The sequence below is a fragment of the Neofelis nebulosa genome, chromosome 16 (assembly GCF_028018385.1).
Source record: "Neofelis nebulosa isolate mNeoNeb1 chromosome 16, mNeoNeb1.pri, whole genome shotgun sequence".
Classification (NCBI taxonomy): Eukaryota; Metazoa; Chordata; class Mammalia; order Carnivora; family Felidae; genus Neofelis; species Neofelis nebulosa.
Window position 1 is genome coordinate 49,611,429 of NC_080797.1, and position 21,785 is coordinate 49,633,213.

At 51.4% G+C, this 21,785-nt stretch overlaps 1 protein-coding gene across 1 annotated transcript in view; it reads right to left on the reverse strand.

Annotated features, from left to right (window-relative positions):
- The window catches only part of BCAS3 (BCAS3 microtubule associated cell migration factor), a 619,018-nt gene that overhangs the window by 903 nt on the left and 596,330 nt on the right, over window positions 1-21,785 (reverse strand). The window contains exon 27 of the mRNA XM_058702849.1: window positions 11,978-12,043. Coding sequence (XP_058558832.1) covers window positions 11,978-12,043 — 66 coding nt within the window. The remainder of the gene's footprint in view (window positions 1-11,977; window positions 12,044-21,785) is intronic.

Genomic DNA, 21,785 nt, shown 5'->3' on the forward strand with positions numbered 1-21,785 from the left:
CTGCTCCCCAGATGCACCAGGCAGCAGCTCAGGTCACAGGGAGCTCAGCCGAAGGAGGGAGAAGCTCCCTTGGCTAGCAGACTCGTTTTAGGCCACAGTCTTTCCCTCACTGTGGGAACCCCTTTGGGCCAGAAGTATGGCCACCCTGCTGATTTGTCTGGACCACACTGCCATACACGGGACGTGTGCCCACACCTGCACACATACTCATGCTCAGCCAGCATGCTCCCCAATTCCGTAAGTGGCTCCGGTCCTGGATCTACTGGTTAGGCAGGAGAAAAGATAGACCACAGCAAGGACTGCAGCTTTCCTGCCTGATCTGTCCCTACCTCTCCTCCCTGGCCCTGCCTGTTACCCAGAGCTTCCACCCTGGCTTAGCAACTCACTTGCTCACATATTCTGACCCATCCAATCTGCCTGCTGGCCAGGCCTTGGCTCATCTTTGGCACCTCCTGGAAAGTGTCCTGTTTCCCTGCAGGAGGGAATGCCTGGTTTGAGAGGGGCCTATTCCAATGGAGGGAAGGTCCCTACTTGCCTGCAGTATCTCCTTCCTTCCTTCCTTCCTTCCTTCCTTCCTTCCTTCCTTCCTTCCTTCCTTCCTCTCTCTTATCCCTCAAGTGTCCTGGAGGCCCCTCAGAATGTACTTGCTCAGGGTTGCCCTGGGAAGTAGGCAGGGAGGCTCCAACCCCTTCTACTGCCCTTTCCCTGGCCCCAGCACAGCCATGCTGCCATCTTAGATAGGGCAACTGGCCCTATCTCATTGAGTGGTGGGCACCTTAACTGTCCCCACCGCCATCTCTTGACTTAAGATAGGGACTGGAGCAGGTGGGGTGGAAATAGATTTCTTTGCGTGCTGAATGAAAGGAAGAAGGAATTACACCTTGGTTTTTTTGCAAGCGGCTAGTTCCTATCCCCTTTCAGTCCCTCATAGTGGGCTCTGAGGTGCGGGCACACACATACCTGGGAAGACCCTGGGAGTCTACCCCAAGCCAAGATGTGGTGACCTGCAATTTCTCTTCTTCCAAGGTACACTTGCCTGGGACTGAGAGGATCTTAACCGTCCACCCCGGGAGCTCAGGACCCCAAAGCTGCCACTTGGAACAGCAAGGTGTGCTTGAATGTTATACTTGTCTGGTCTGGCTTGAGACCTTTATCTCCAGCTTGTACCTGCTCCCAGGCCCCCTGCCATCATACACACGCAGCACAGCTAGTTTTGGTTAGGGAATGAGTCATGGACTTTACTCTTGGGCTGGCCACCAGCAGCCATCCAGGCACTAACCACTGACTCCCACTCTTTATAGGTCACCCCAAAGCACAGAGGCTACCCCGCAGCCACCACAGAATGGGGTGGGAGAGTGTGCCTTCAGAGCAGGCACCTGTACCTGGGTGAGAGGGGCCCTCAGGCTGCACAGACATGTCTGGGGCCCGGGTCCAGGCTGGAAGGGTGCACTGGACACTGGAACCTCTCAGCAGATAGGGGGCAGTGGAAGGAGGGGGCTGTGGGCCCGATGATGGTCCCAGTCTCCAAGACGCACTGGCTTCCCGGTTGGGCCAGGGGCCCTGGGATACATCAAGAGTTATCTACATATGGACAGAAAACAAGGCAGGTGACTACTGCATGAGCTCTGTCTTCCCTACTCGTTCTCTGGTCTCACCCTAACTTGGGAGTACAGACCATGTGCCAAGAGAGGGACAGGATGGGAGAGCAAAGAATAGACCCTGGAATTTCTGCATGGAAGTATCAGACTCCAAGAAAGCTTCCTTTGTTCCCTTCTTTGCCCACAAGCAAGCCAAGGAGCGTGTGGGGGATCTCTGAGGCCCCATTGGATTTCAGAGACCCTTGCCCTCATGCACGGCCATCGTGGCACTAGGGGGCGCTAACGGCAGGGCCAGGAGGGCAGGAGAGAGGAGCACCCGCAGTAGCAAGGAAAGCAGGGGCTTCCTTAGGATCTGGACACCAAGCCTAAGCAAGAAAGCCCCAGATGAAGGAGCAGGAATGGCCACTAGTATAGGGAAGGCTGGCCCCCTTCCAGAGCTGGGGGACAGGCCCAGAGCTCTTGATGCAAAGTTCTGACACATCCACGCTGCCAAGAAAACTGAGGAGACTGGAGCCCAGGAACAAGCACAGCACCCCCACTGCCTCTTGGCACTGGCCAAGGGCAACCCCCTCGGCAGCTCCAGGGGTCCCAGTCACACCTCATCCCATCATGTGACAGTGCAGGGACCGTTGCCAAAAGGACTTATGAGTTTGCCATTCTGAGGGGGCCAGATGTAGCCTGACCTGCCTGGCTCCCATTTTCTCTTCACCAGTTAGGCCTGGGGTAAGATGGTAGTGGGCAGGCTTCTCCCCTGCCCCCAGATCCCGGGTGGTCAAGCTCTGCCCAGTCGATCTCCTCCAGCCTCATCCCTCCTCTCCACTCACACTGCCACTGCCTGGTTAGGCCTGCACTTCCCACCTAGATAATTTCAAGAACTCCCTACTGGCCTCCTAACCTCCAGCACCCGCTGTCCATCCCACTTACCAAAGCCAGAATGGCTTGTCTACAGCACAAACCTCATCTCGCTTTTTCTCTGCTTAAAAACCTTTATTACTCCCAATAGTCCTCAGGATAAGGCCTAAACTCAGCACTACAAAAATGACCTTTCATGACCTGCCCCTGAGACCCCACCTCACCAATGCCACTCATTATTGGATTTGAAGAACCAAAGTAATGAACTTGTGCAGTTTTGGGATCTCTCCAAGTTGCCTCAGGCCCCTGGGTCTGTGCTGTTGCAATTTCCTTTGACTGAAAAACCCTTCCCAGGCTCCCCAGGCCCCCAGAACACCTACTCATCTTCCAAAGGTTAGCACATGTGTCTACTCCTCCGTGAGCCTGTCCTGCTGTCCTGCAGAGCTGGCCAGGCCCCACTGTGCTCTGTACTTCCTTCTGCCCCAGGCCCTCTAGCACTCTGTGCACCATCTGTTCACACTGTGTGTCCCCATCCATGGGGAAAGCCTCTCAGGAGGTGGGTCTGTGCCTTATCTCTGTATCCCTGATGCCAACCATTGGGCCTGGAAAAGAGTCGGTGCTCAGAAAACATTTCTTGAATGAATGATGTGGGAAGGGGAGTCGGGAGCTTCTTCTCAAGTACGGACTATCAGTGAAAGAACCAGAGCCAGGCTGGACCTGGGCACTTTTCCATATGCCTTCCGTCAACCCCCTTTTCTCTTCTCACTGAGACAGGGCAATGAGTGTGTGCGGAAGAGCAAGTGGAGGAGGGCTGCACACAGGTTCCCCCACCTTCGAGTTACCCCGGCCGCCCAGCCCTAGGAGCAAGCGGCAAATGGAAATGTGTGGCCTTACCTTCCTCCATCCCGAACACCTGCTTTGTTACTGTTGGGTTGCTCACGGACGCTGGGCTGTTGGCATTGTTTTTTTTTTCCTTTTTTTTTCCCTTTTGAAAAGAAAAGCATTGAGGAATCTTTTTGGAAAAGATATGGACAACGATTGAGAAGTACACTGATCTCTGCAAGCAGGTGGAGGAGGAGTAAGGAGGTGTGGGGTGTCACGCTGGGAGGAGGGCAGGCTTGCAGCAAAGTCCTGCAGTCAAGGAGGGTAGTGACATGCACGTGTAGGGGGGTGAGGACCGGTCAGTCTTCAGGGTCCCAGATTTGGAACTGGTGTGACAGAGTGGAGACCCCCTTCAGCATGGGGGTGGGGTGGGGAGAGAGGAGCTGCACACAGAGCATGAGGGCAGCTGTGGGAAGGGGAGAGAAGGGTGCCAGGAGATACCCCATGTGGGCAGGTTGCTAGAGGGAGAGGAGACAAAGGCAGGCTGCAGAGTTCTGGGGGACACCTCCAGACCTTTTGACTCAGGGGCCCAGCCTCTGGGCTGCTGCCCTCCTTCCCCATTCCCGTCCCCAGTTCTGGGCAGCTCTGCCGAAGTTGAGGTGAGCTTGTGGGGAGAGTCCACCAGCTACCTGCCAGGGCTGCAGAGGGGAGCTGCGGGCTCTGTCGAGCGGGGGGTGGTGGTGGCTAAGAAATCACTCCCAGCAGCCTCTCTGCTTAGAAGAATGCAGATTCTGGCCAGTGGGAAAATGCCAGCTCTAAGAGAGGTTGCTCCCCTGGCCTCAAAGCACAGTAGGGGATGAGGAATAGTTCCCAGACCAGTTGCTGGACTGAGAGAGAAGATAACTTGTTGTGCCCTCACATCCTCCAGCGACCCTGTGTGCCTGGGGGTTGGGTGGTTGTCTCCCCATCTTACAGACGGCAACACCAAGGAAGAGTAGGAGGCCACCGGCTCTAGGTATACAGTCTCCCTGAGAGAGAACTGGTGCCGGTTTGGCCCCAGGATGGAGAGGTTGGCAACTCCAGGCACCACCGACTGGGTCCCAATGCCCACCGCTGGCTGTGCCCACCCATTCCCATACTGGCTCTTATTGGAGAATGGGCCTGCTATCCACAGATGCCCCTTGATTCCATGACCAGGATGGGCAAGTCATGGGGGATAGGGGCACAATGGGATGAGCAGCAACTACAAGGGAGGTGCCTGGGCTCTCGCAAAATACGTGAAGGAAAGGGAATGCTCAAGCCTCTTGTTGCTCCCATTCCACCTGGAGTCTGGCAAAATGCAAAGGTGTCAAAGGGGGCAGGGAGGTGGCTGCCCTTGTCAGAGAGAGCTACTCTGCTACCTGGGCATGTATGGAAAGGAGACCTAGGGAGGAGTCACGGTTAGTCTGTGTGAGGAGGCAGGAGCCTGGCTGGCTGCAAATGTCGGCCCATCCAGGGTTGGGCCGTGCAGAATGAGGGAGTCTCTGTGGTAGTTCACTCCCTCATCCCACAGGAGGATACTGCAGCCCCTTTGCAAAGGTCCCCGCTAAATGCCATGGTCTTTGTTCCCCCATTCCCTGGGAGGGGGCAAAACACTGAGGACAGGTACTAGGTGAGACTTGCGGGGAGCTGGGGAAGCCCAGGTGGGCAGGGGATCCCAGTAGAAGGTTGGGAGTGAAGTCTCCCGACTTCAGGTCGAGAAGACAGTTGGGCTTTACCCTCTTCAGGCCTCTTCTAGGCAGGAGGGCAGTGGGTCAGTTGGCCAATCAGAGACTCTGAGGGAAGCCCCTGAGGCTTCTGGTAGGTGGGGGGTAATTGTGGAGAGCTCAAGGCTCAGGACTCAGAGGGAGGCCTGTTTTTGGGATCCAGCAGGGTCAATGAGGGCAGTGCCGCGCGTGTGTGTGTGTGTGTGTGTGTGTGTGTGTGTGTGTGTGTGTGTTTGGGAAGAGGGTGCCTGGGACCCCTGGTTCAGCCTCCAGGCAGCCCTGGCACTTCCTCCACCACAAAAGCAGCAGCATCTACCAGTAGCCCCTCTGCTGTGCTCAGCAGCCAGCCCTATTCTGTACACCTAGAGCCTCACGATGCTGCTCATTAAAGGGATTAGCAGAGCACTTTTATTGGGCCCTGGCTGCAGCCACACAGCTCAGTCCTAAGCTAACCACCCAAGAGGCTGGTGGGAGTAGGATTAGACCTTAGGGCAGAGTCTTACCCTGCACCCACAGCCTATCCACTTCTGGCAGTGGGAGGGGACAAGGCTCCCCCCGCTGCCATCCCCCATCCCCCCCCCCCCCCCCCCCCCCGCAGCCTCAGGGGCCTGAGAAGAGGGGAGGGGCAGTGTCTGGCCAGAGTGGGGAGGCAGTTTAGGGAAATGGTTAAGAGCACAGGCTCCGGCCTGCTGCCACCTGGGAGACTTTGGACAAGTTATTCAGCATCTCCTGTACCTCAGTTTCCTGTGCATGAGAACAACGATGTTTGTTTCATAGTGTGGTTGTAAGAATTTAATTAAATAATGCAATGCAGGTAGAGTGCATCACAAAGTGCTTAAAGCTTCCATCCAGCAAATGTGAGTTACTATTATTGTTGCAATTGGATTAGTGATTGTGACTGTCCACAGGATCCTCTGGGTCCCTCTCGTCTTCCCTCTCCAGCAGGTGCCTCTGCCAAACAGGGCCCTAGCAGCTCGCCCTCCACTGGAGCTTGGGAAGGATTTTTTCTTTTTAATCAAGAAATGGCTCACTGAGGAAGATGGCAGATATGTGTTTACACATTTCATTTCCCTCCTTGCCTCTTTGTAAATACCCTTTTCCAAGCTGGAAAATAAATTTCCAACCCTGCTGACATGCATTGATTTTTCCCTCTTGCGTCCACCTTCCCATTCTTCCCTATCAGAAGGGCCTGTGGTTAAGCCCCTTGCCTGGGTTGGGCTCAGTGGCACCCCAGGGGCATGGGTGGCCCCAGAACCCAGAACAGCCAGCCAAACTGCCCTATCCTGCCCACCGCCTGGCTCAGAGGAGGTCTGCAAACAGAAATATTCCAATCCCCTTCTTGGCTGGGAAGTGAGGTTGGGGTGGGCAGGAGGGGGTGGTGCTCTGACTGGGAAGTTAGAGATTTTCAGAACTTCTCTGGATGGGATATATGGAGAGGAGACCAGGGGACTACTGGACTGCTGCCAAGTTCAGCAGATGGATCCGAATGGGGTCTGCCTCAAGCAATCGACTTGGTCAGCCACGGCCTACCAACAGGCTGGGGACCAAGCAAACTGGGACTCAGAGAGAGAAGAGTTAAGCAGGTAGGGGTCCTGAATGCATCCCGTGGGGCTGAGCAGGACTGGCAGCCTCCTGATGGTGGAATCCAGAGAGATGACCCGGATGCCAACCAGGCAGCGGTGTAAGACAGCTTTGGGCTGCTTGTCTTACAACAGTCCTGGGTCTGGAAACTACTGCTCTCTCCTCCAGAGTGCGGCTGAGGGAGGCAGAGACAGAGAGGGAGTTGGTTACAAGTGTTTCTAGAAACCCCAACAGCCCTGTCAGAGACCACTCTCTGGGTTGGAGGCAGCTTCAGCAGTGGCAATTTTGAGGAGGACGAAAGGGTAGCAGGTAAAGGAAGTGGCCTTGCTTTTCTCCACACTCAGAAACGCCCACCTTGGAGGCTGCTGCCTCCCCCATACCTTCCCTCTTCCCAGCCCTCTGCCAGGCCCACCCTGCCGTGTCGGGCTCCTCTCCTCCTCTGGCAACCCCACAGGCTGCAGGGCTGGCAGAGATGCCAAGAGACTGGCATGGACATCTTGGGAGGATGGGGCTGGGGGACACAGGTCACCCTCCCCTTTCCAGGTATGCTTGTAGAAGGAAGTAGGGCAGCTTCTTGAAGCTGAGGATGAAATGGCCCCTCCACATCCAGATAATAGGAGTCCTGGTTTGGGCTGATGGAATCTGGGAGTAGAGAAGAAACAGGGCTAATTCTGGCCTGGTTGCCTCCAGGCCTCACACCTATGCTGAGTGCAGAGCCCTGGCCCACTGATGTTACATACTTCTGGTGACCTGACTGCACACAGCCTGTGGGAAGGCAGGTGCGTCCTTCTTAGCTGGAGTCCTTTTCAACCTGCAGGACTCCCACAAATGTGCTTTCTCTCCCCCTTGCCCAGTTCTCGTCCCTGATCCCTGCAGGCACTGAGGCCCAGAAAGCCACAGAACAAGGCTAGGACCACATGGCCTGCTCTGCCCACCCCCCACCCCTCAGTTTCAAACAATGAGAGTAAATATCTGGTGCTTTTGGCTCAGGAGATTACAAACTATTTCCCTTAGCCACTGGGGCCATCATGCACGTGCCTAATAACCTTAGGGTTTTGGGTGCAGGAGACCTGAAGTCTAGGGAAGACCTCAGGTCCTTCCAGGCATCCACTGGCTCCTGGAAGATTGTGGTCAGTTGTGGAAAGTTGTGGAAAGGATGATGGTTGAGGAGACTAGGCAAGCAGACAGCTTCCGTCAAGGAAAAATGGGGAAAAGGCACATCACCTTTCTTCCTCATTGCCCCTTCCCTCCAGTAGCCAAAGAGGAAGGCTACTCATGACGGCAGGCCAGTGTGGCATTAATATCATGACGTGGAAGCATAGAGGTAGCTAGATTCACAAACTCCTGGTGGGGCCAGTAGGCAGAGGGGGGTGGCAGGAGCTGAGCATGCTGGAATGTTGGGGAAGGGAGAATAAAAGTAGAAAGAGCGGGGGAGGGAGGCCTGAGGAATGAGGAAGACTCAGGAGGGAGGATCCATGTTCAAAAGACCAGTCTCTTACCACATCCTGTGCCCCCTCTCTCCATTGGAACTGGCTGTGTGTGTGTGTGTGTGTGTGTGTGTGTGTGTGTATTGGGAGAGTGGAGAACAGAGCATCTGAGTTCCAACAGAGCAGCTCATGGCCTGACCCCAGGTTCCTTCACAGCCTTTGAACAGCTGATGAGCTATGGCAGTACGTGGGGTATGAGCCAGAAGGTGTGCTGGTCTGGATGGGGGCTAGAGCCTTTCCCCAGGTCCCCCTAAATAATAGCCATATGAGGCAACCAATCCCAGGTAGGGAAAGACTTGAACCAGAAATGCTGCCACACTCCAATCCCAGGAAACCCACATTACCTAAGCCTTCCTAAGTCTTGGCTTCAAAGCACAAGACAGCAGGATCCCCCACCCAGACCACCTGGACTAGTATCCCATGTTCAGGGACCCTCTCAGTACCACTATGTTACTATAACTTTAAATCCTGCCCTGTCACAACCTATTCTACATGGGGACAGCAAAGGCTGAGCGGACCTGGCTCATGTTTCCCTGTTTTTGAGGTATTTGGTAAATCTGGCTGAAGCCACACTCCGGGAACAGCTCTGCACTGAACCCCGCTATAGATGGCAGGAAGGAAGAGTAGGAGGCGGAGGGCTCACTCTTGCGCCAGTCCTGCCGCCCACGTGCTGAATGACCTGGGCGAGTCACTTCACTCCTTGTCTGCTTCAGCATCTGTCAGGGGGGTGGGGAGGGGCTGCTCTGGCAACCTCACTGGGTGTGTGAGGCTCTAAAGAGAAAGGAATGTGATGGGGCTCTCAGAAGCAGAACATTCACTGAACACGTGTAAGAGATCACTATTACTGCAGTGGTGTTTTGGCTGGAAAATCAGTGTTGCCATCTCTGGTGTTTCAGCAGGCTGAGACCCCTGGAGAAGGGCTCCCCATGCAAGAGGGCCTGGAAGAGCCTTTCTGGCTCCAGGTCACACACAATCTTGGGGGCCGAGCCTTGGTAGACGCCATCTAAGGTAGACTCAGGCCTGGGTAGCTCGGAGATGTGTCTTTGGTGGTAGAGAATGCCCCGCCAGGTGTTGGGACATGAGTTCTTTGTGTGTGTGTCTGCGTGTGGGGTAGGTGAGGGTGCTAATGAGGGCCCTGCAAACATGCCCACTCAGCATGGCTACCAGGACGACACAGCGCTTGGAAACTCTCTAGTGGAACCGGTGCTTGGTACCTAGCCTTGACCTGCCTATCACCTACAGTCCAGCCTTGAAGCTCAGGAGACCCCACCGAGCTCCCAGGCAGGGTGGTTCCCAAAGAGTAGCCCTCCAGGGCTAAGAGACAGCACAGGGGTCTGCAGACCACAGGAGAGACGCAGCTCCTTGAACCCTACTGGCCTGAAGGGCCAGAGCCACATCTGGTTCTCATTCAAATGTCCAAACATAATTAAATTCTCTATGATGCAGCGGAAGAGTTTGGTAAGATGTGGCTTTCCCCCTTTCCATCAAGGTTAAGAAATCAGTCTCTCATCCCACCAGCCGGCCGACTCATTCTCCTCCCTGCCACTGGTCTGTCCCATTCTGCAAACCAGAGGTCTGTGCTCTGCTCTGATTTCTAGAGCTGAAGGGGCTGGGCCGGCAGGGGCTACACGAAGCCTCTCTCCCCCACTGGTCCACTTACCCACCTGACACGATTAACAGCTGAGGCCAAAGCAGCAGGCTGGCAACTGAGAAAGTTAGTATGCTGTGGGCCGGGTAGGGGTGAGGAGGCAGCTGTCTACCCAGGCTATGCCAGGACACACCCCTGTCCTCTCACTGACTAGAGGCGAGGATCCCCCCTTTGTAGTTCCTCACAGTGGGAAGCTCTTGAGAGTCTCCAAAGTCTCTGGCTTGGCCCTCTAGTCCCTCTGTGGGAAATGGAGCTTCCCACCATCAGGCAGGGTGAGGCAATCCCCCTGTACCTCTTAACTCTCAACTTGCAGCCCAGGGACTGCGGCAAGGCGACACCCTGCCCCTGGCCCTCCTCCACACACAAAGGAGGGAGGCACGGGGAATGCTGGAGGAATGGAGAAGGCCACGAGCAGCGCTGAGCCCTCTCAAAGAATCCCTGGGATCTCCAGGTCTCCCAGGATTGCTGGTTGTTTCTGGCATGTTGAGGCTCTGAACAGGGTCCAAGGTGCAGTCCTCAGAGGTGGAAGGTGGCCTGCTCAACAGGAAGGAGGCCCACTAATCTGAGGCTTCGATGCCTCTCCTAAGTCGCCTGTTCAGGACTTCCCTGAATTCAAGCAGAATTCCCCTAAACAGGCTGCCTTTTCTAGCTCCCCTTCCCAACCTGGTATCTTCTGTTTATGGCTTTTTTAGTTTTAGACTTAGGGATTTAAGACTTTCATGGTAATGGGTTCCACTCTACTTCCTCTGTGCCTATTTTTCTAATCTTTGTGGTATAGGCTTTACAAGAGTTTCTTTATAAGTTGGGATATTTTCCCTTTTGAAACAAGCTGTCCTGCAAGCTAATGACTTATAGTGGGTGTGCCCCAAAGACAAACAGGGGCTGGGAAGGGGATAACCAGGGTGGTGTAGGGGAGAATCTTCTAGATTAAACAGAGCTGTATGGAGGGCCCTTTGAGACCCTGTGTCAGAGGGTCCTGTACTAGAGTCCTCACCATCATCTCTATCAGAGAACTAGGACCCTTTCAGGTTCATGTGGTGTTTCCATGCCAGAGAATGCTCATCCTGGGGACTGGTGTGCCTGTGCACACACGTACACACACACACACACACACACACACACACACACACACACACAATCCCAACATTGCTGACCTCTCTCTAAGTAGGAATAACTTTGTGTATCTTTTTCCAAATGGTAAACTTTCGTTTAGTAATGAATGTAATTAATTTGTTGGTGACTTTAGTGCCAAGGCCATGAGTCTAGTGCCTTCATATCAGTGGAGAAGGTTTTAAGGAAACTTAAGCCAGTTGTCCTAGGCCAAGCCTAGCAAAGAGAATGACAGTGGGGCCAAGATCCCTACTGTCCCAGCCTGCGCTCTGGCACCCACACTCCATGGCTGCGGGAGGAGCACGGGTCTCAGTTAATTGCTGTGGTGCCACCCGTCCAGATGAAAAAGCGGGGTGGATGCCGGGTCTGCCTTTGTGCTCTGTTCACAGACTGGCTGCTGGTGCCGGGGCTCTATTCATTATTCAATTCAGCTAGCTCAGACCAGCCTTTCCATTTGCTCCTCCAGGAGGAATAACAAATCTAGAAATGCAATTCCACTTTGGTGTATTAAGATATTGATTTGCCTGTCGAGTGGAAGTGCATTTGTTCTGTCAGCCCTCCTGTGGGCAGGGAAGGGTTAACCAAATGTTTATCACAAGGCTGGCTTCAGAGTTGAAAGTAATGTGATCAGTAATGAATTTTGTGTTACATTAGGTTGTATAAATGGACAGACAAGCGCAGACAACAAGTGGCCAGGAGTCGGGGCTAATCTAATGATGTAAAAATAGAGACAGCACCAATTATACTAGGGGCCAGCTCCAGGCTCCTGCAGGGACTGCAAATGAATAGGTACAAATCAAATTACTCACTAATAGACGCACTACAAGAGGGGCAGTCAATGGTAAATGCATTAGAGCCTAGTGACCTCTCTGCTCTGCACAGCAGAATCCGAAAATTTGACTTCCATCTTAAAAGTGGGGGGCTGGGAATGAGGGTCTCAAAGAAACTCTTGTTGGGTGAAGAACAGCAACTACTTCCCATCCCAAACCAGTCTGTTGCCAGAAGATACCTCCTGTCTGTGCTGACCTCCTGCCCTTGTTTCAATGCCTCCTGAAGCCTGAGCACCAGGGGGTAAAGGGGCAACTTCTTGAGGGACAAAGCCTTGCACGTAGGCAAATACGGGAGGTTACATACCAACATACTTCACAGCCACGTGTCTCTCGGGGGTGGTGTTTTTTACTGCTACGTCAAGGGCTGTGTCTGTATTGAAAATAGAATATTTCTTTAAAGAGGATCACGAAATGGACCTTTGAGAGAGCAGCAAGAGCTGAAACCAAAGAGAGTAGGTATCAGAATCTGGTTTGACCATTGAGAGCTCTGCAGGGGGTGTTTGTGGTCTGTTCCAAGGAAGAACACATGCAGGCTTTTACCTATATCTCTCACGAGCCTAAACCTCTGCCATCCTTCCTTCTATTCCTCCTGCCCAGTGCTGCCTACCGAGTGCCCACATTCCTGCCTGCTGCACGGCCCTGGGGGCAGGAAAAGATGTGGAGGTAAACCCAGCACTTTGGGTGGCCCCTCAAGGATTCTTCCTCCTCTCGGGGTCCACGGAGGTAGAACCAGGCCTGAAGTTCAAAGCTGCTTGGCAGTGTGGCTGGACTGCTGAGAGAAGGATCATGGAGAACACGCTCAAAGGCCCGAACTGTACACTCATATTCAGCTTTCCGTGGCTTAGGGATGAACAAAGTGTGAAATCAAAGAATCTCCAAGCCTTCCGAGGACCCAGCCAGGCCCAGATGTAAGCAGGACCCCGGCAGGCTTAGCCCGCACTCTCCCAACCCACCTCTGAGGCCAGCACCAACGTACACATCAAAGTGGAGACGGCATGCTGGTCCCGGCCAACTGGACCCCAGAGAGGATGGGAACATGCCAGTAGAATGAGCACAGGGAGGACACAGAATGGAAAAAGTGACCCTACACAAATGAAAAACCTGGGTGTCGATTCTTCCCAAACCTAATTAAGCACACAGAGGAGTGGAATTGCAAGCTATCAAGCTATACTAAATAAGATGTTGGGGGAATTGGGGGAGGTCTGTGAAGCCTGGTGCTGGAGGATTCTGGCAGCAAACTAAAAAATTTATGCTTATGCAGTAGGCCGCGCAGGTGCCTGGGGGTAGGGTTGGGGTTCAAAGAGAAGTGGGCAAGGAGAAATCACCAAATGTCAGAGGTTAGACCACTCATTCTGGTACAGGTACTTGGAAATGTCTCATTCTGTTCAGTTCAATCAGATTGGCATGGCTTGGCCTTCTTGGTATAGTGAGGATCTGGATTCCGAAAGGGTCAGAGGGTCATTTCCAACTGTTATTTTTTGTGTGTTTGTGTGTATGTGTGTCTCTCCTCTGTTACCAGCCATCAAACATGGGGGGTGGTCTGTATACCTCAGACCATCTTCTGAGGAGGCAGAGGCAGGAGCAGAGGGAAAGATGGGTACTTAACGATCCATGACTGTGTTCAACTTTGTTTAGATCTCACACCTCACAGAGAGGTCAATGGTTAAAGGTGAATTCTCTGGCAGAGGAGGAAGAACAGAGAGAAATACTCCCTTTTGTTAACCATTTACCTATGTTAATGTCTCCAGAGGAGGGCCTTCATCTGGGGGCGCAGCCGCCCTTCCCCACCCGCTTGTCCAGGCCTGTACATTTTCCACAGGGACTCCCGCCTCCAAGTTGGGGGCAATCCTGGAAAGGGGACTCTAAAGGTTCACCAAAGAAGCCACACTGGCACTTCCTCCTTGTTGATAGGAATCAGTGTGCTTTGGTTAAAGAATTCATAGTAGACTTTGGGCAACTGAAAAATGCGCAGGGAAGCTTCTCAGCCCTAAGCTCCCATTATAGTTCTGCCTCTGCCTTGGACTTCTAGCAGTCTTGGGAGGAGAAGGAAGAGGGGACAGAGAGAAGGAGGAGAGAGGGAGAAAGGGAAGAATGGAGATGGGGGGGAGACAGAGAGAGACAGAGAGAGAGAAAGAAAGAAAGAAAAGAAGGAAGGAAGGAAGGAAGGAAGGAAGGAAGGAAGGAAGGAAGGAAGGAAGAAGCTGTCTACCTAGAATCAGATTTGATGACTGGCCAGAAACTAACAAGTATGTCTTAAACACAGTAATTTTTCCCACTGCTCTGGCTGGCTTTCATTTACCTCTTAGGAGCCATAAAAACCCATGCAGTCATTCAACAAACATTCACTGGGGCTCAGCTTGGCTCCTGTCCCAGTGCTGGATGCTGGGCAATGAGGAGGTTGGTGGTTACAGGTAACAAATATGAATCAGACTCAGTCCAAGGAACCAGAATTAGGTTAAGACAAGCAGTATGGGCAGTATGGCTGAGGGAGCTGAAGGGACCACCAGAGCTGAGCCTTCCCCCAGTGGCACATAGAAGGAAATCAGACACTGCTAGTTAAAGGGAAAGGCAACATACACTACTTGTCCAGGGCCAAGTGTCCAGTGAGTAGGTGGTCCAGAAGTTCAGAGGAGAAAGGGCATTTGGCTGCATAGTTAGGGAGGGCTTCACAGAGGGGTGAGATCGGAGTTTGGTCTAAAAAAGCGACTGGGCAGGGCGCCTGGGTGGCGCAGTCGGTTAAGCGTCCGACTTCAGCCAGGTCACGATCTCGCGGTCCGTGAGTTCGAGCCCCGCGTCAGGCTCTGGGCTGATGGCTCGGAGCCTGGAGCCTGTTTCCGATTCTGTGTCTCCCTCTCTCTCTGCCCCTCCCCCGTTCATGCTCTGTCTCTCTCTGTCCCAAAAATAAAATAAAAAAAAACGTTGGAAAAAAATTAAAAAGTGACTGGGCAGAGAGGGAGGGTGGAGGGTACTCTAACAGCTGAGTGAGCAGCACATGTGTGGCAGACGATGGGATGGTTTTGACAGGTGAGCTTGTTTGCACGAAGGTGGTGGTGGTGAAGAAATACGAATAAGGGGTTACTGTGAGCAAGCAAGGGGGAGATCAGGTTGGAAAGGAAGGTGAGGAAGTACGGTAAGACTTGAAATCTCACAGAAAGGAGCCGAGGCTGGAATGTGGGCCCTGGGCACTTTGCAAACAGGGAGAGAGGAAGAGCAGGCCCTGAAGGTGAGAGACCCCTTCCTCTTCTGGGGATCCCCTCTTATTCTGAGTAAAGGGTCGGGGGTCACTGAAATACCCTCTGACCAAGTGAGACTGATGGGATCTTAAATTCCTCCTAGTTATCTCTTTTTTTTTTTTTCTTTCCCTTCCCTGTTCTCCTCTCCTCTCCTCTCCTCTCCTTTCCTCTCCTCTCCTCTCCTCTCCTCTCCTCTCCTCTCCTCTCCTCTCCTCTCCTCTCTTCTCCCCTCCCTTTCCCTCCCCTCCCCTCTCCTCCCTCCCTCCCTCCCTCCCTCCCTCCCTCTCTCTGTCTCTTTGAATTCTTGGGCAGTGTGAGCACAGTCTCATTATTTAATGTTCCTGGGCCTTAATTCACTTCTTGTGAGGTTGCAGCTGATGCTTCTAAACCTCAGCCTTGCTTACTTTGTGGACGAGGTGAATGCATGGCATACAATGGAAACAATTTCAACAGACCTGTTTCTCTAGATCTCCTGAGTCAAGTTTATACAAAGTTACTTCTGTTTTGTGTAGATTCCAATTTCACAAATCTTTCTCATGAACAACTTTTATCATTTGCATACACATGTGCAACCTTATTTCCACTTCTCTAACCATGACTAAAATAACCAGTACCATAGGCCCTTGCCCAATATTGTTACCCATGGAGAACAGAAGCGCGCCCAGTCGGGCTGATGGGTCACTAAAGGGCCCCCATTATCTTTACCTGGGGTAGAAATAAACATTCACAGTTGCGGGTGGGGGTGGGTTTGGAACCACTACTTGTGTGTGAAATCCCAGACAGAGAGTCACAGGTAGGACCCACAGGTGTGGGAGATCCAACCCAACCTTCAACTGCAGGCAAGGGTGTAGGCACATCTGGCCAGGACTGCAGCACCACCACCCGGTCTCAGAGGCCCTCCCTCCACCCTCGGAAAATGTCCTCTGTCCAGGAAACCCCTGTAAGGAGGTTTGGTCTGAACACCAAGAACACCATAAACATGATTGCCCCTGAGAATGCTATTGTCCATGGGAAAGACCCTTAATGAAATAACTATTCTAACACCAGAGTGAAGAAAACTCAGCTCAGCTAACTGCACTACTTCATAGAGGCTGGGCTTCCAGCACTTCCTTGACGTCTCATTTTGAGCCTGTATCTTTTAGTTATGATCTGACTTCAAATCTTTAATCTTTCCTCTCTTGAGAGTTGGAGAGACGAACGTCCACCTGGTGGTGTTGGTGATTTATGTGGCTAGCATAGAGTCTGGAACACCGAGGCCATTGGGGAGGTGTGGCTGTTAACTGTTGAGAGGAGGAAGTGAGACGCCATACACAAAGTGCTCAGTACAGCAGTCCAGCGGCCAGGACCCGACACACATGGAGGGCAAACATTTACCGCATTTACTGGTTTCCCTCGCCCATGGGACTAGAGAAGAATGGGAAAGAAACTTGCCCAAGGTCACAGGCTTCCCCCATTCCTTGATGAGGGTTTCTAAACGCCACTGAAAAGAAAAAAAAATTATTCCCAATGGCAGTAGTTGGACTCTCAGATTTGGCCTTTCCTACCAGTGGAAAATAGCTAGGGACAGGCAATCTGCCACCGAACTGAGGCACAGATAGCAATACCAACAATGCCACCACTGCCGGAGCCACCCGCCACCCCCAGTCCCAATGGCTGCTTCCTGCCACCCTCAGCAAGAGTGCTCGTGGCCTGCCGATGGCACTAGGCTCTATGTCTGGGTGCTCCTGTGTCTCTGGGGACTTACTCTTTTCTCCCCACCCTCAACAGTCATGGCATCTGTTCATCCTGCTCTTCACATCCTAGAAAGACCACAGCCTGTGGGCAGGGGACCAGTCTAGACTTCTGTTTGGTCCAGCTCTGCAAGGTGGGCCCCAGTGGGCAGGTGTGGATAGGAGCCAGAGAGGAACACCCCCACAGTTCACTTTGCCTCCTCTGGAGCTTTCACCTCTCTGAGGGTAGGAACCATGCCTTACCTCTTCCCCACAGTGCCCAGCCTAGTGTGGAGAAACCAGCAGGTGTTATAGAGAGCCTGCCTGTCCACTGCAACCATGGAAGAAGGTGCAGGCCCACCGAGGAGGTCGTTGAGAGAGACACAAGAAGCATTTTGTAAATGTACTGTAACGGGAGAAAAATTCCAGGGCCCAATTAGGTAAAGCAAAGGAAAGGACCTAAGCAACTGGCTAAGTTACCTGGATGAAAGTACTTGCCTGAGAGTAGGAGCGTCTAAAAGATAACAGAAGTAATTCACTGCCCCATGCCCACAATTGTGGTCTGTCGATGGCACCCTGATCATGTGGCACCCTGAGATGGGACAGGGCTAATAGGGCCCCTACTGGAAATGCAGCCTTAGCATGAAAATGTTCTCAGCTGTCAGCAGTGGGGCGAGCAGGAGTTTCAAGACCCATTGGAAAAGCTAATCCTAGAGGAAGGATAGAAGGGCCAATGCTCTGGGTTATTTGTTGTGGGGTACATAACCGGTCAACTCCATTAACAATGGCTAACATTAATTATTTACATTAATTTCTATAGTCCTGAAATGAAAGATGGTTATTAGCATGAGGGTGCACATGTGCACACATGTGTACACACACAAACACACACACACACACACACACATACACAGTGCTCTTAGTTCCTCTTTTGTAAAACATAGGTGATCATCAGGTATTTGTTGATTAACTTACTGAAACTTTCTTCTGACCATTGAAAACCTGTGTACAGGGGCGCCTGGGTGGCTCAGTCGGTTAAGCGTCCGACTTCGGCTCAGGTCATGATCTCACGGTCCGTGAGTTCGAGCCCCGTGTCGGACTCTGTGCTGACAGCTCAGAGCCTGGAGCCCGTTTCAGATTCTGTGTCTCCCTCTCTCTCTGCCCCTCCCCTGTTCATGCTCTGTCTCTCTCTGTCTCAAAAATAAATAAAAGTTAAAAACAACAACAACAACTGTGTACAATGTTCAAAATGTGCTTTTCATGTAAGAAGGAAAAAAAGGCAAAGCCCTTTAAATAAGTAAAAGTAATTTCTAACAAATCTTTGGAAGAGCGTTTGCTGAAAATAATCCTAGAGCCTTTTCTGCTGAGTAATTAATATACATATAGGAGAACTCAGAGGATTTGGCAGAATATACTAGTGCATTGGTTTCCAAGCTATAGATGGAAATTCATTGATGTATTGTGAAGTCCGTTTAGTAGGTCATGACCACATTCTTAAAAAAAACAAAAGAAAATAGAAAGTACTAGAATGCATTGCTTATAATATTGTTTTGTGAAAGCTTTGCATGTTTGGTAAGGAAGTAAATGTATGTACAGAAGGTAAGCGGCAAAGACTGAGCCCACAGTGTGATCCTCTAGAGTAACTGTTTCTGGACTAGAACAGAATTCACTGAAGACACGGTAGACAGAAAGAGATGGAGCCTCTTCCTACCTTTAGTGCTGTGATAGTATAGGAGAGTGAAACAGTGTTCCCAGGACTGCAGGAAGCCACAGTCAGGGGGAAGGGACAGTCCCTCTTGACCTTGAGAGCTGACTTAGTGAGCTCTTGAGGGTCAACAGCAGCAAAAGGAGGCTGCCTGCAAACAGAGACGTGTCAAGCTGATCAGGACTTGTGAATGAGGCCTGGGGCTTTTGCTATTGGACGTGGGAGAGAGCAAAGAAGAAAGACAAGGTTTAGCTAAAGATGGAAAGAGTTAAAGTCTAAAGAGAAAATTCACTTAATATGTATCCAGGTGTTTATTAAGATTTTTTTGGTATTAAGTTATATCTACCTAGACTCAAAACAATTGGAGTACGTACATGTTTTGCTTATTTTAAAAATTCTATTTTTCTAGAAGAGGCAATATTGAAAGGAATGTCTGCTAAGCAGGAATTAGGTTATTTTGAGGGGGGGTGATAGAGAGAGAAGGGGATGCGGGAGACAGCATTCCGGGCAGGAGGAGAAGTATGTGCAAGGGCCTGGCAGGCAGAGAGAGCATGTGTGCTTGGGGACCCTCCAGGGAGTCCAGCTTGGCTGGAGCTTGCGCAGAGCAACAGGAGAGGGGTCTGGAGAGAGGGCAGTGGCTGGTCATGAAGGGCTTTGTATGCAGTGATATGGGGTGGTCCTGGAGAAGGACAGGGTTGGGGGAGAGGAGTTCAGGAATTGGACATGTGGAAATGTCAGTAGGTGGCTGGATAAATGGTTCTGGAGTTCAAGAGAGAAAGCCAACTTGGAGATTATTTGGAGACAGTCAGTTTGTGGATAGCATCTGAGGCCCCAGAAGCAGAGGAGACTGCCTTGTACTGAGTGAGGGAGAGGGAAGAGGGCCAAGATAGTGCCTTGAGAAATACACTTAAGGCCAACAGAGAAGGAAAACCCAGAAAGGGGACTGAGAAGTAGTCAGAGGCAGAAGTAAAACTGGGAGAGTGTGGTAGAACAGGAGCCACAGGAAAGCCTCTCAAGATCGCAGGGCCAGGCTCACAGGCCAGTGTTGAGGTAAAGTGGTGACCAGTGGTGACTGTGGGGAGAATAGCTGTTGTGGTTGGGCAATTCTGCAGGCAGGGGGAGCATGAGGTGGTCACAGTATGGTTAGGGTCTGGGTGCATGAAAGCAAGAGATTCTTCCCTCCCTCCCTTCCTTTCCTTTTTTTCTTTTTTTTTTTTTTAAGTCAAGAGATTTCTTGAACAATGACCACCATTTTCTCACTGAGAGTGAGAGACAAGATGGTGGGGCTAAGAGAGTTGAGGAGAATGGGGGAGTTTGAAATACTATCCATGCAGAAGGAAAGAGACTGATTTCAAAATGATGGACTGAGGCGGGCACCTGGGTGGCTCAGTTGATTGAGCATCCGACTTCAGCTCAGGTCATGATCTCATGGCTCATGGGTTTGAGTCCTGCGTTGGGCTCTGTTCTGATAGCTCAGAGCCTGGAGCCTGCTTCAGATTCTGTGTCTCCCTCTCTCTCTCTCTGCCCCTCCCCAGCTCATGCTCTGTCTCTCTCTCAAAAATAAATAAACATTAAAAAAAAAAAAAAAGACGGACTGAGGAGCACCAGGGTGGCTCAGTTGGTTGAACATCCAACTTCAGCTCAGGTCATGATCTTGCACTTTGTGAGTTCAAGCCCCGCATCGGGCTCTATGCTGACAGCTCAGAGCCTGGCTCCTGCTTCAGATTCTATGTCTCCCTCTCTCTCTGCCCCTCCCCTACTCATGTTCGCTCTCTCTCTCTCTCTCAAAAATAATAAACATAAAAAAATGATGGACTGATCATATGCACTGTATGAAATAAACAGTAAAAATGGAGGGAAAATATAAAAAATAGAACAAACTCTTAGAGGAACCAGAAATCTGTGGAGCTGTCAGGAGAATGAAACCGGAACAGAAGCCACAGCAGCAGAACTGCTCACATCTAGGTTGAATGTAGAATTCATTCATTCGGTAAATAGTTACTGCATGTCTACTGTGTGCCAGACACTGTTCTAGGTGCTGGTTTCTGCTGAGCACCAACTGAGAATAAGAGGAGGAGCACCAAAAGATGAGCACCAACTGAGAATAAGAGGAGGAGCACTAGAAAAACAGAGAAGGCCTCCCATGGCTCACTGGAGAGTAGGAGCCAGAAATTTGTAGAGGTGCTAATCTGAACAATCTGTGATTCTTCTTCAGCAACGTAAGGGTAAAAGCGGAGTTGGACTGACCTTGATTTGGAGTTTTGCTGAATGGGGACAATGGAAGGGTTATAGGGACAAGGGGTGTGATGATATTGCAAGACAGCAACTCAGCCAGTTATTTTAGGGCGGATTTGCAGATCACACGTCTGACCTAATTAGACTAATTGGTCAGCAGACCTCATGGAGGACAGAACTAACACCTGCCTCATAGGTTATCCATGTTTTAAAACAGACCTTCTCAAACATGCATAGAGCTCTTGTTTAAAATGCAGGTGTTGACTCAGCAGGGCTGGGTGGGGCCTGAGTCTACGCATTTCTAACCAGCTCCCCAGGTATAGATGGTTCGAAGACCACTCTTTGAACAGGAAGGCTTTAAAAGGTTTTGCTTTACTTTTGGGGACAATTAATTTGCCCACGGTACAGCTTGCCAGTGGGGTGCTGGAGCCAGCTGACTGTTACACGTTTAGGAATTCAGCTAGCCTACTGACACCATGTTGATAGTGTGAAATTGGCCATAATGTGAGTTTTTATACTACAGAAATGTTCAAATGCTACAAAGCGGGGCTTTCCTGCTTCCCTTTGGAGGACTGGTTGTGAAACAATTCCCAGCAGGTCACTAGCTAAGCCTGTATAATAGGCATGCTATAGGATGGGTTTCGGTGCTGGGGGTCACAGGGCATGTTCCATTCATACCTTGATAAAGAGGCCATCGGTCGTGGTTGCTATACTATACAAAGTGCCTGCTGGAAGGCTTTACAGGACTGATCATCTCGGGTGCCTCAGAGTACCAAACACAGGCAAATACTTAATGTCACCTTATCTGTATATCCGATGAGCCACTGAGAGAAGCAAGATTGTGGGAAAAGAGAGAGGGAAAGGCTGCTATGGCAAAGGGTGGCTTGTTGGAAATTCTCCCCGGTCACACCGTATTTCCTAGGCTCTTTCTGGGTGTGCTGGGCTGCCCTTCCAAGGCCCTGGGCTCAACCACCAAGCTGATACTTCATCTGGAGTTGCAAAATGTGAAAAGTGATTCTCGGCAAAGGCAGGGGGAAACAAACTAATTTCCATAATATCTGCTTTGCTTATTGACCATTAAAATAGAGGCAGATTAAAAAAAAACTGATACATTTAATATGATCAAAGAAAACCAAATGAATCCCTTTTGGTGATGGTTTGGGGAGGAAAATGAAATCCCTCTGCCCAAAAAGGGCATCTCCTATTTTCTGACTGGTGGGTCATGCAGTT